The 11724-nt window shown below is 35.5% G+C and overlaps 2 protein-coding genes across 2 annotated transcripts; one reads left to right on the top strand and one right to left on the bottom strand.

Moving 5' to 3' along the window:
• Positions 1 to 2642: 2642 nt before the first annotated feature.
• LOC113751657 (putative receptor-like protein kinase At4g00960) lies at positions 2643 to 6067 on the top strand. The gene is made up of 7 exons (XM_027295745.1): positions 2643 to 3527; positions 3960 to 4094; positions 4199 to 4320; positions 4419 to 4629; positions 4750 to 4987; positions 5165 to 5312; positions 5424 to 6067. Exons 1-7 carry the CDS (start codon positions 2714 to 2716, stop codon positions 5757 to 5759), a joined length of 2004 nt encoding a protein of 667 aa, XP_027151546.1. The 5' UTR covers positions 2643 to 2713; the 3' UTR covers positions 5760 to 6067.
• Positions 6068 to 9145: 3078 nt separating this feature from the next.
• On the bottom strand, positions 9146 to 10484 carry LOC113751953 (transport and Golgi organization protein 2 homolog; the record flags this gene model as incomplete). The annotated part of the gene is made up of 3 exons (XM_027296097.1): positions 9146 to 9362; positions 9517 to 9708; positions 10326 to 10484. Coding segments are annotated over 3 exons (492 nt in total), but the record flags the coding sequence as incomplete, so codon positions are not given.
• Between the last annotated feature and the right edge of the window lie 1240 nt (positions 10485 to 11724).

The raw sequence follows: 11724 nt of genomic DNA, 5'->3' as shown, positions 1-11724 counted from the left end.
TGGTAACGGAGGTCTTGTTATTTTAAAATCAAGAGAGGAGGTCCCAAGAAGGGAATCCCGCCAAGTTCTTACGCTTTCATGTCTACAACTTAATTCATTCGATTACTACAGGGATGAACCCAATCCGGAATATGAACCATAAAAGAAAACACCTATTAAACCGATCACAAGAATACCAGTTACAGTACCTACTATCCAAAGAGGAATTCTTCCAGTAGTATCGGCCATTTAACCCACTTCCCTCCACATTTCATCAAGTGTTCGTGCTAGAGACATAAACAGTCATGGATAATTATGAGATGAGATCCTTCCGAATGCGTTAAGAGAATGCCTATAATGATTATTTATTCTCTTTCCTTTTCTTAATTGAAGAAATAATTGGAAAATAAAACAGCAAGTACAAAAATGAGTAATAACCCCCAGTATAGACTGGTACGATTCAATTCAACATTTTGTTTGTTCGGGTTTGATCCTCTCCCTAACTTTGACCAAAAAACGATAGGAGAAGTTAGTGTAATTTAACTTATTGAAGATTTGGATTTCCTGAACCTTGGATATAGAACCCAGAGTTCTCTAGATTGAAATTTGAGCCTACAACCAAGTTTTCTCTTTTCCAGATATAGAAGTTTGCTAGAGTTTTTTCAATTCCTTGTTGAAGAATAAGGGTGAAATATATATTCTTTTTTTTTTGGGTAATAAAAAATTTGGATAGGCCCAGTTCCAGTCACCACCATGAACTAGGGAAAATTAGGTTAATGAAAAAAAAATCTTTTGTTTAGGGTCGAAAGCATTAAACCGTCATTGAATTTTACCCTCAGTTACACTTTACCCCTCCTCCCTACCCCTTTAACTCAATAAATGGGCATATTGCCCTACTGGTTTATATTTTAGGACAAAAGTACCCCTTCTATATTAATTATTTTTTTCTTTTTTTGCCCTTTTTCTACTTGTCCATGTTCATTTTATTTTGGATTTTCTTCCTTCTCTTATGTGGCTGGCTACTTTTTTTTTTACTATTATTATTTATATTTTATGTTTTATATTTTTTTTGACCTCCTTCCCCTCTCCATACCCTTCCTATCCCCAACTACTAGGTGTAGGATTTGAACCCTAAACTTGACGATAGGAAAGACTCTAATAGTTTAATTGTAATCTTTTTAAACTCATTCTTTATTTATTTATATCTTTATAACATTTTGTTGTTAGAAGTAATAATGATCATAATGTCTATATATAACAAAATATGTATTATCTATGTGCATAAATTATTTCATATATTATTTAAATCAATATGTCTAGAGTTTAAAATAAATTAATTTTTAATAAAATAGTAAAAAATTTAGATCATAATAATATGGTGGTTAATCAACAATACAAAAAAAGTAAATAAAAATATTAGTTACTCAGGATATACTTTTAAATATTAAGTAATTTAAAGTTTTAGTTTGTTAATATCTTTTTACATAGTCAGATTACTGGTAATATACACTTTTTTATAATGACATGAAATTAATAGTAATATACACTTTTTTATGACATGCATATATCAATTTTTTATGCTATACTGTTTGTTTTGAATTCTACAATAGTGTAAATAAATAAAAACAATAATGAAATTATAAGTAAAAGATAATTACAATATTATAATAAGCATGCAAATTAGTAATACTAATATGAAAGTGAAACAATATAGGAACATGAGATAAGTGAAAAATAGAAGAAAATAAAAAAAAAGTAGTGGAAAAGAAAAAACAACAGAATGAATAAATATAAAAGAAATGAAATAAAATAATAAGGGTATTTTTCTCTTAAGCTATCAAATAGGGGGGCAAAGTTCTTATGTGATGAATTTAAAGGGACAAAGCACAACTAAAAGTAAAATTTAGGAGGTTGAGTGCATTTAACTCTTTCGTTTATGCTCGACGTGCTAGAGATGTGCTGCATGCGAGTCTCGTTGAAGAATGAAATAACCAAACCTGAATCTGGAAATTTATACACTTGTAGCCGCAACTTGTACTGTGGATTTATTTGTAGTATTATTGAGTTATAATACCCACTGTTCTAGGCAAGTTTGTTGATTATATTACTCCCTCTATTTTAGGTTCACCGTATTTTTAATTAAAGAATAGAAACGCTAAGAATGCTTAGTGAATATGCTACGTCAAGTTCTTTTTAATTTTCAAGTAATTGTGAGAAATAAGTTCTTTTAAAAAAAATTAATATCATTGCAAATCATTTTGATGATTGGAATACACTCGTTTAACTAGTTTTTAACTTGTTGAACGAGATAATTTTGACTTGTGTGAGAGGTAGAATTTTCTTTGGTGTTAGGTAATTTTGGAAAATCCACTAAGGAATACTTGTACTGGCTTGCTTGAAGGGACACGGCAGTTGACTTGACATCCATCCCAGTGTCCCGTTTTAATCTGCAGAATATCGTGCTATAAAAGATAAAGCATGGAATTGTGGCGTCGTCCTCACTTTTTCACTCCCATCAGTATCAACGGCAAAGACATTCGTTACTTTCCTGATTCCTGTTTCACACATGAAAGTACGTGGAAGCAGGATGACCAGCTAATCTTTCAGAAGTCTTCCCAAGTGACTTCGTTCCCTGGCATAGTGCATTTCATACTAATATCTCAAGGATCAAGCAGGCCTGAATACAAAAATTTTCAACTGTTTACTTTTGGTCATCTGCTTGATTCTGACCAAAATGATCTACAGAAGTGTATTATTCTCGTGTTTGCTGCTAATTTGTTTGATTAGCTTCAACACGAGACTGATTTATGCCGATTATTGGTGCGTAAATACTACATATAATCCTAACACCACTGCTGGCAGAATGTATACAGACAACTTGAATTTCCTCCTTTCCACTCTATCCTCAAATGCTTCTTTGGCAAGCAGGAATGGCTTCTACAATTTCACTGCTGGCCATGACCCCTCTAACATGGTCTATGGCTTATTTGATTGTCGAGGTGATGTGAATCCCGATGCTTGTGGACGATGTGTAGCAAACGCCCGTGGGGATATTCTAAAGACATGCTGGAACCAAACGACTGCTTTTATGTCGTACGACGACTGCTTGTTGCGTTATTCGAATGAGTCCATGTTCTCCAGGGCCGATCAGAGTGTCACGTTCGCAGCGTGGAATACACAGAATGCCACTGATCCAGATAAGTTCAACCAGGTCATAAGTGATATGATGAATGACATAGCAAGTCATGCTGCAAATGATCGGTCAGGGAAGAAATTCGCTGTGAAAGAAGCTGATTATTCCACATTTCAGAGATTATACGCCCTTGGACAGTGTACTCCAGATCTTTCCAGTCTTGACTGCGAGAATTGCCTTAGCAACGCCATTTCTCAAATACCCACATTCTGTAATAATCGTCGGGGCTGTAGAATTACTTTTTTTAGCTGCAATATTAGGTATGAACTCTACAAGTTTTACAATTCTGTAAGCCCAGCACCCGAGCCTGCATCGAGTTCTTCTCCTCCTCCTTCCAATTCTACTAGTAGTGAAGGTAAGTTCCAGTTCTTACTAAAATGATATGAATTTATCTGAACCATTAATTGCAATTTTGTTTTAGGATTAGTTAGTAATTCAAGTCTTCACACTTGTAGCTATTAAGCCACACCTGGTAGTCAACAACTATATTCATCAAGTTCTCATGTGGATTGTATAGATTTCATTACTTTTTTGTAGCCAATTTCTCGCTTAATGAGGCAGCGGAAGAAGAAATCCTGAATCTTTTTCTCTATATATAACTATGAAAACCACAAAAATCTCCATTGGTCGGTTATTTTGACAGAATCCAGTATGGGAATTTAAACTGTCTTATTTGTTAAAGATTTTAAAAGAATAAATGGATCTGAACATTTCACTTTTCAAATCCTTGCCTACTTTACTCTAAAAGCAGATTTTTGAGCTAAATAACTTTTATTGATTTATTCAGAGGGGGGCGGAATCTCAACACAAACAATTGTTGCAATTGTTGTCCCAATATCTCTTGCCATTGTGCTATTGGTCGTGGGCTTCTGCATAGCAAGGAGACCCAGGAAGCCATATTTTGCCATTATGGAAACAAGCGGTAAATTATAAGGACTAAGAAGTGCAGTTGCAGTAAACACATTTACCATTCTTAAAGGGTCGATTCATTTAATTTTCACTAAGCTTGTACCATTTTTGCTGCAGGTGCAAGTGAAATCTCAACCGCAGAATCGTTACAATATAACCTCAGTGATATTCAAGCCGCCACGAACAATTTTTCCGTTGGAAACAGAATTGGAGAAGGTGGATTTGGACCTGTATACAAGGTGCGTTAAGTTTAAACCATTTTCAAGTATGCTGAAAATTTATGAATATGATCGTTGTCAATCACAATTTTGCTTATACTTTGTTAATTTGCAATCAGGGTACACTTCATAATGGACAAGAGATAGCTGTGAAAAGGCTATCAAGAAGCTCAGCTCAAGGTACAGAAGAATTTAAAAACGAAATTGCCCTGGTTGCTAGGCTTCAACACAGAAACTTGGTCCGACTACTTGGTTTCTGCTTGGAAGGAGAAGAAAGAATACTCATCTATGAATTTGTGACCAACAAAAGTCTTGACTACTTTCTCTTTGGTTAGGTTCCAGTCAAACACCCTTGATTTATTTTGGAATTGATTGTCGAGTCTTTTTTGGAAATTAACTTTTGTAGTTAAAGAAACTAACAAAGATGTGCCATGTTTGATGATTGTATAGACCCAGAAAAGCAACCATTGTTGGACTGGTCAAGACGATTCAAGATCATAGGAGGAATAGCAAAAGGACTTCTTTATCTTCATGAAGATTCTCGACTTAGGATTATACATCGTGATCTTAAAGCCAGTAACGTATTATTAGACAGAAATATGAATCCAAAGATCGCTGATTTTGGCATGGCAAGGCTCTTTGGAGTTGATCAATCTGAAGGAAATACAAGTAAAATCGCAGGGACATAGTAAGTTCTCACCCACATCTTGTTATCTACATGGTTATATGATTGTAATAACACAATGATCCCACTATCTTTAAAACTCTAATATTTAATTACATTCTCTACATTTTGTCATCATCAGTTTTAAATTTTCAAATTGCTGAATCCTGAAGTGTTATTACAAATGGTTCTAATTTGTAGTGGTTACATGGCTCCTGAATACTTGCACGGCTTGTTCTCTGTAAAATCAGACGTGTTCAGTTTTGGTGTTCTAATTTTAGAAATTCTAAGTGGCAAGAAGAACAGTCAGTTCAACCAAGCTCATGGAGGAGATGACCTTCTAAGCTATGTAAGTGCAAAATAAACATCTCATTTTCTTGGAATTCTCATTGGAGAGCTCTTGTATACATTTGAATGAGACAATTTATTCCACTATCATCACTTGCAATACATGTTGCAGGCTTGGAGACAATGGAGGGATGGAACACCATTAGCATTGGTAGATCCAACAATCGGAGATACATATTCAAGAAATGAAGTTATTCAAAGCATCCATGTTGGCTTGCTGTGCGTTCAAGACGAAATTGAACAAAGGCCAACCATGGCTTCAATAGTTCTCATGCTCAATAGTAACTCTATAACGTTGCCTGCACCTAATCCGCCTGCATATTTTGGTCGTAGTAGAACACAAAGCTCACCTAACGATTTACCAGTATCTGATACATCTACAAGCACCAAGTCACCACCAAACCCGTCTATCAACGATGTTTCAATCACTGAGTTACATCCCAGATAAACAACAGCAGAATCATAGACATCTCGAATCACGTCAAGTAGTTGCATAGGGAAAATTTGTCAAGGTTTTGTACTGTAAAATAAGCAGGTCTTTAGCTGAACAAGTCAGTCCATCTGTCTAGTGTTGATTGAAGGGGTCTCGCCTTGACCATTGTAGTCTGGTTCATAAACCGTGTGGAACGTGGACCGTGTAGAAATATCTATGATGATCACCCCCAGCAGTCCAATTACATTCTAGCACATCAACCTACTTCTTAAAAGTGAAGAGGGTTACACGTACAATGGTGTTTGGTCCCATGAGCTGTTGGGGATTTTGTTGTTTTGATTTGGCATTTCTATCTTTTTCAAGTGGGTTGGTCTCCTCTTATCTCTAAACCTTAAGCTTTACGGGTGGTTGTTTGCTGCCAGTAGGGCTGCAAACGAATCGAGCCGCTCGCGAGCGGCTCGAGTCAAGCTCGAGTCGAGTCGAGCTCGAGCCAGCTCGAGTCAAACTCGAGCTCGAGCTCGAGCTCAGAATATTAAGCTCGTTAGCTCGCGAGCCGGCTCGCGAGCTTGGGTATATATATATATTTTTTATTTTTATTTTTATTTAATAATAAAATTACGTATATTATATATATATTTTTTTATTTTTTTATTTTCATAGTAAAATTACGTATATATCCTTAATATTTTATATTTATTAAGAAAAAAATATTATTTTATTTATTTTTTTAAAAATAAAATAATTATTTTTTATTTTTTTTCGAGCTCGAGCTCGAGCTCGAGCTCGGCTCGACTTGATTCGAGTCGAGCTCGAGCTCGAAATTTGCCGGCTCGTCGAGCTCGAGCTCGAGCTCGAGCTTGGTAAAATTTAGTCGAGGCTCGGCTCGATTAGCTCAAAGCTCGACTCGGCTCGGCTCGTTTGCAGCCCTAGCTGCCAGGCAATGGTGGGCTTAGTCCCAATCTTGCTTCCCAAATTTTTCTGCCAAATACTCATTTCGACTAGAGTTGTGGGCAGGTGGCATTTTGTCAATTTGTCATTTTCTGCCATATACCGTAGAATAGTACTGTAATATTTTTATGATATGATATATGTAAAATAAAAAAGTAATTGAAAATATAAAAAGGTGGGTTGGAAAATATGTTTATAATGTAAGTAAAATATTTTTTGAAAAAATTTGGTATCCAAACAAACCCAGTGGCATTTTGTCATGTTTGTTTTATATACTTTTTATTTTGTTTTTGTGTTTATAGAGTTTTAAAACGTTTTCCTTTTTCTTTTTTTCGTTTGGACAGCAGATTATTTGCCCAACTATATTTGTTTACATCACCATTACAATTTTCAATACAACTTTTTATCTTCTCAATTATCTTTTTATCTCACATACATCACATCATAAAAAGTGTTACAGTAAAAATATCTCAAATAATTTGCAATCCAAACACAGCGTATTCATCAACTAAGCTGAATTTGTACTTTAGTTCAAAGCCTAATAAATGAAAAGGGTTGTTATTAGTTTTGATCTTTGATTTCCACATATGAGTTAATGTACTTTACCATCATTTTATGCGAACCCTATTTAAGTTTCAGCCACAAATCTCACAGTTTGTTATCTAGCTATTCTTACTTTTCTAATAACTTGCGTAAAATCATAAATACTCAAAACAAGTTACCAGTGACATGGTTTGAAGATAAAATTGCAAAAAAAAAAAAAAAAACTAGTTTTTGTGCTGCTCTAGCATAAAAATTAAAAGTAATCTATACAACTCCTAAAATTCACCAACAATTCTTTAGAATGGATAAAATGACTCTTTTTGTACCTTGAAGACACTTAGCAATCAATTTTTGAGCTTAAAAGTAAACATTTGGCCTTAAATTAGTTAATTTGTCAAATGATCTAAAAGAATGTTTGAGATACCTAATTTGACAATTAACCAAAATGCTTTGACAATTTTCAATCAAAGTGCTTGAATTTATGTATAATACATTATTTGAGTTTTTTAAAGGTTAAACTATTTGGGATTAAAATTATTATTTTTCTCATTGTACACCATTATTGAGAGTCTTTATAAGGTAGTTAGAATATTTTATTTTTTAAAAATATTTTTCCAAACCAATTGGCACGAAAACCGTTGAAGTGCCTCTAAATTCAGTCAGTACTTAAATTACCAAGTTAGCAAGTTCATACAAGTGAATACACTAAATTGGTCTGCCATTACAACTAACGAACCAAATTGGTTATGACTTTAAAGATAAATAAACAAATTGATCGCTTTCACTTGTTTTTTAACATTTCAGAGTGATTCATGTGGGTGCTCTATTAATTCTCCTCAATTTTTTGTCAAAAATTTTACATTTATCACTTTTGATGAAAATAAAGGACTACTTTGGTTAAAAAGAGTTTAATCTCATGATCAAGCCTAGCTACTATGTTGTAAGAACAACCACTCCTGTCCAACATGCCAAATTTCAGCATTGAGAGCCGCCTCTTACTCTTTGCTAATCAGATATTCCGTGACAAATTTTACGAACTTGAAAACAAGTCATCCTAATGAATAGATACATATACTTACATACATTAACTCATTCTGATTACGTATATGCTTTCATAGAATTGTGGAGTAAATACCAAAACAAGAAAACAAGAATGCATCAAATGCGCTGCTGCTGCAATTTTGGCACTTGCACTTTGGTCACCCCGCCTGAAAGGCTTTTTGTTCTGTCGTTGCGATTACACCGTTATCAAATGTGCGGCATTAGCATTGAGAACCATCCAGCTATTAACTAATTTCAAGAACTACTAGTAATGGCAGGTGGAGATCCTCGTCCGTGTTTTATTCATCTATACTGTTTTCCATCGCAATTGACTCAATCTTTTACTTGTTATAACTGAGAGGAAGTAGTGAAAGTATTTCTCTATTCACCTGCTTCTTTCTTTTAGCTATGGCAAATCTGTCTTACTGTCTTCCTCCAAATACACAGGTCCTTCCATTCATGAAATGTGCACTCAAGATTCAAGAAAAGACAAAGAAGAGCAGATGTAGCACTAATGGTCCTTCCGTTCATGGAATGTGAACTTAAGAAAAGAAAATAGAGCAGATATAGCATTAGAACACAAGTCATGCTGAATTTAAGTTATGCACCTCAGCCAACTTGCTTCTTGAAAACTTGCGGTCAGTGGGGCACCAGCTACGGATGTTACTACAACTGAAACTGCAGCCTCTTTAAAACCAATTACTTAAAAGCACGCTGGTGCTGACAAAGTGCTAAAATCCTTCATATGCTTCAAGTTAGTTCATCCCTAAACAATCTTCAAACAGCGCATATCAACTGAAAGGTTTATTCACGTGTTCGGAATATGGATGGAATAACAGAAACAGGATGAACACAAGTATTGTACCGTAGATACAAGAATTGTGAAGTAGATTTACCTATATTTGTTACAGCATTGTTTAGTTCAAACTATCTTGAAAGAGGACACTATGTCATTGTTTCTCTCCTAATCTGGAAGCTGATGATCTGCTCCTTCCACAAGTCTGCATCAAGATGCTTTTCAAAATATGTTATGTTCCCACTTGTACTCATAGCCAATGCGGAAGTACTTCTCGTACCATAACGTCCCTGTGCATAGAAAAATAAACTAATGATTCTTTGAGTGCATTGAGATACATATGATCTCACAGATGCTTATTACGTAGAAAGATGTATTTCAAGGGTCATTCACGTGAACACAAGCAGGCGTGGACAAAACGAGAGAGAGAGAGAGAGAGAGTACCGTAGGCATATCAGCATCAACAAATATGGAACTCAAATGGTATTCCCACTCTGGGGGATAAATCTGAGGTAATTTGCTTTCATCATCTTTAGTTGTGTCATTCATTAATTTTTCAGACATCTCTTTTAAGGGGATCTCTCCTCCTCCATATTTATCCATCAGATCCTTAAAGCTTTGCTCCAATCTTTGAGCCTGCAGTGATATAATGTTATAGCCAAATAAACATGCAAAATAGAATGTTCTTTGATTGACAGACTACGGAAATGACAATGCACATGAAAATTGCAAACAACTACAACCAAAAGACTAAAAGTAGAACACAAAACGCACCAAGGAAATCTCCTTATTCCATTGCCTTTTTGCCTGAAATTTCTAAAACCATTCAAAAGCTTTGTCTTTTCCCCGTCAATCTCTTTATTTCCAAATCTCTTTCAAAATAAAACATATATATAGTGATAGCAAAAAATTTGGTTCACAGAATACTTTGCAAGTGTTACATCTACTTTCCTTGGACAGGAACACAAGTCAATACTTCGTTCCCAAACCAAGCTTACTTTACGTATTAGAGAATGCCCTTAAAGATATTACTGCTTCTGTGTTTTATCTTTTTTTGTGACCTCGCTGAAGAAATCAGGGAATAATCCAATTCGAAATTCGAAAAAAAAAAACACCCTTGTACTATTGGCTTGAGGTGGAGAAGAATTTGCTCCAGAAAAGTTATAAATTTGGTAAAGATGTATCTCCTTAACTTTGGGTAGGAGAAAATGAAGCAAGAGTAACAAGCATCTATCTGAGATCATACAAACTACCTTAGGCCACGGGCTGTCAAGCTTTGCATTAGACAAGACGTGAATACCAGGTGAAACTTGTGTAGCAATAATGCCGCTGCCTTTTGGTCGGTTGGTTATGTACAGCATGGACATTGAACAAAGATCAGCAACAATCAAGTTAAACCCATTGTAGACAATGGAATTTTAATTAAAATTCTAAAAATTGCCATTGATCTATAAATATTTTTGTCCAATCAGACATTGCCATATGGCATGTACACTTGGAAAATTTGGTTATTAAATGGCCAATTATATTTTGCCACGTGTCAAGGATATCTCCACCAACTAAATCATATCATATCACATGTTTATTGGATAAATACCTAAATATTTATTTCTTATTAAAGGGATAATATTTAGAGTTGTTTAATCCAAATATATCTCTTATATACTGCAATGGTCTGTCCAATCAGACGGCGCCGCGTCACTTGTTCCCACAGGCTTGGCCAATCGGGAAATTACCTGTCTCTTTATTGATAAATATAAAATGAAGAGATAATATTTGACTGGCACAGTCCTAATATGACTGTACGTCTTGCTAGGCAAGTAGCGTGGTGTACATGATCTCAACCTCCACCTCTTGCTACAACTATAAATAGAGGTCTCTCAATCAAATTAAGGGGACACAGAGATATCAAGAAGCATCTTATACACTCAAGTATTGAAGTTTCAAGCTACGAAGGGTTGGATCTTCAAGCTCTCCAAGTCTTCCGCATATCAAGGCTTGAGCCTCCAAATCTTCTAAAGTTCTTCAAATCTTCCATATCAAGATTTGAAAAAATCGGTGGTTGATCCAAGAACAAGCTGCGAAGCCCTTGGATTGGTGTTCGAGGAGAAGAATCGAAGGAAACTCTCCATAAGTTCGAGAAACTTCCAGAGATTGTACATACATATTTTTCTAAATTTATATATCATATATTTGTCGTGTATTTTTCTTGTCGTTTTGCAGACTTGAAATTTTTATCGCGTACAAATTTTTGGCACGCCCGGTGGGACCATCTCTGCCTTCCATCTCTTCTCCTCGAATATTCAACTACGTCTATCACCAATGGCACCAAAGAGCAACAAAATCGTGATTGCACGTTCCAAGGCTACTGATGCTAAGCCTATTCAGGAAGCTGCACACAATACCCGCGTTATTGGCCCCGTGACAAGGAGTATGACGAGGGCCTCCACCCAAAGTAGCATGGAACCCTCGGCGCCAACTCCCGTCTTCGGGTCAACATCACAAATGAGCTATTCCTCCACGATGGGGGTCCAAGATGTTTTCACCTCGATTGAGAAGGCTCTTGCCATGCTCGAACTTGGATCCGAATGACGGGTATTTTACATACATGCAAGCTAAAAAATACCGAATTACACCCGTTCACTGCAAGTA

The sequence above is a fragment of the Coffea eugenioides genome, chromosome 11, assembly GCF_003713205.1.
Source record: "Coffea eugenioides isolate CCC68of chromosome 11, Ceug_1.0, whole genome shotgun sequence".
Classification (NCBI taxonomy): domain Eukaryota; kingdom Viridiplantae; phylum Streptophyta; class Magnoliopsida; order Gentianales; family Rubiaceae; genus Coffea; species Coffea eugenioides.
This window is presented reverse-complemented; position numbering and strand designations above follow the sequence as displayed.

What these genes read in the sequence shown, in the direction of transcription:
- LOC113751657 (XM_027295745.1), top strand. Translation starts at nt 2,714, where the DNA reads ATGATCTACAGAAGTGTATTATTCTCGTGTTTGCTGCTAATTTGTTTG. An exon ending in CAATTCTACTAGTAGTGAAG is followed by an intron (nt 3,528 to 3,959) that starts GTAAGTTCCAGT and finishes TGATTTATTCAG; the next exon opens with AGGGGGGCGGAATCTCAACA. An exon ending in AGTAAAATCGCAGGGACATA is followed by an intron (nt 4,988 to 5,164) that starts GTAAGTTCTCAC and finishes TCTAATTTGTAG; the next exon opens with TGGTTACATGGCTCCTGAAT.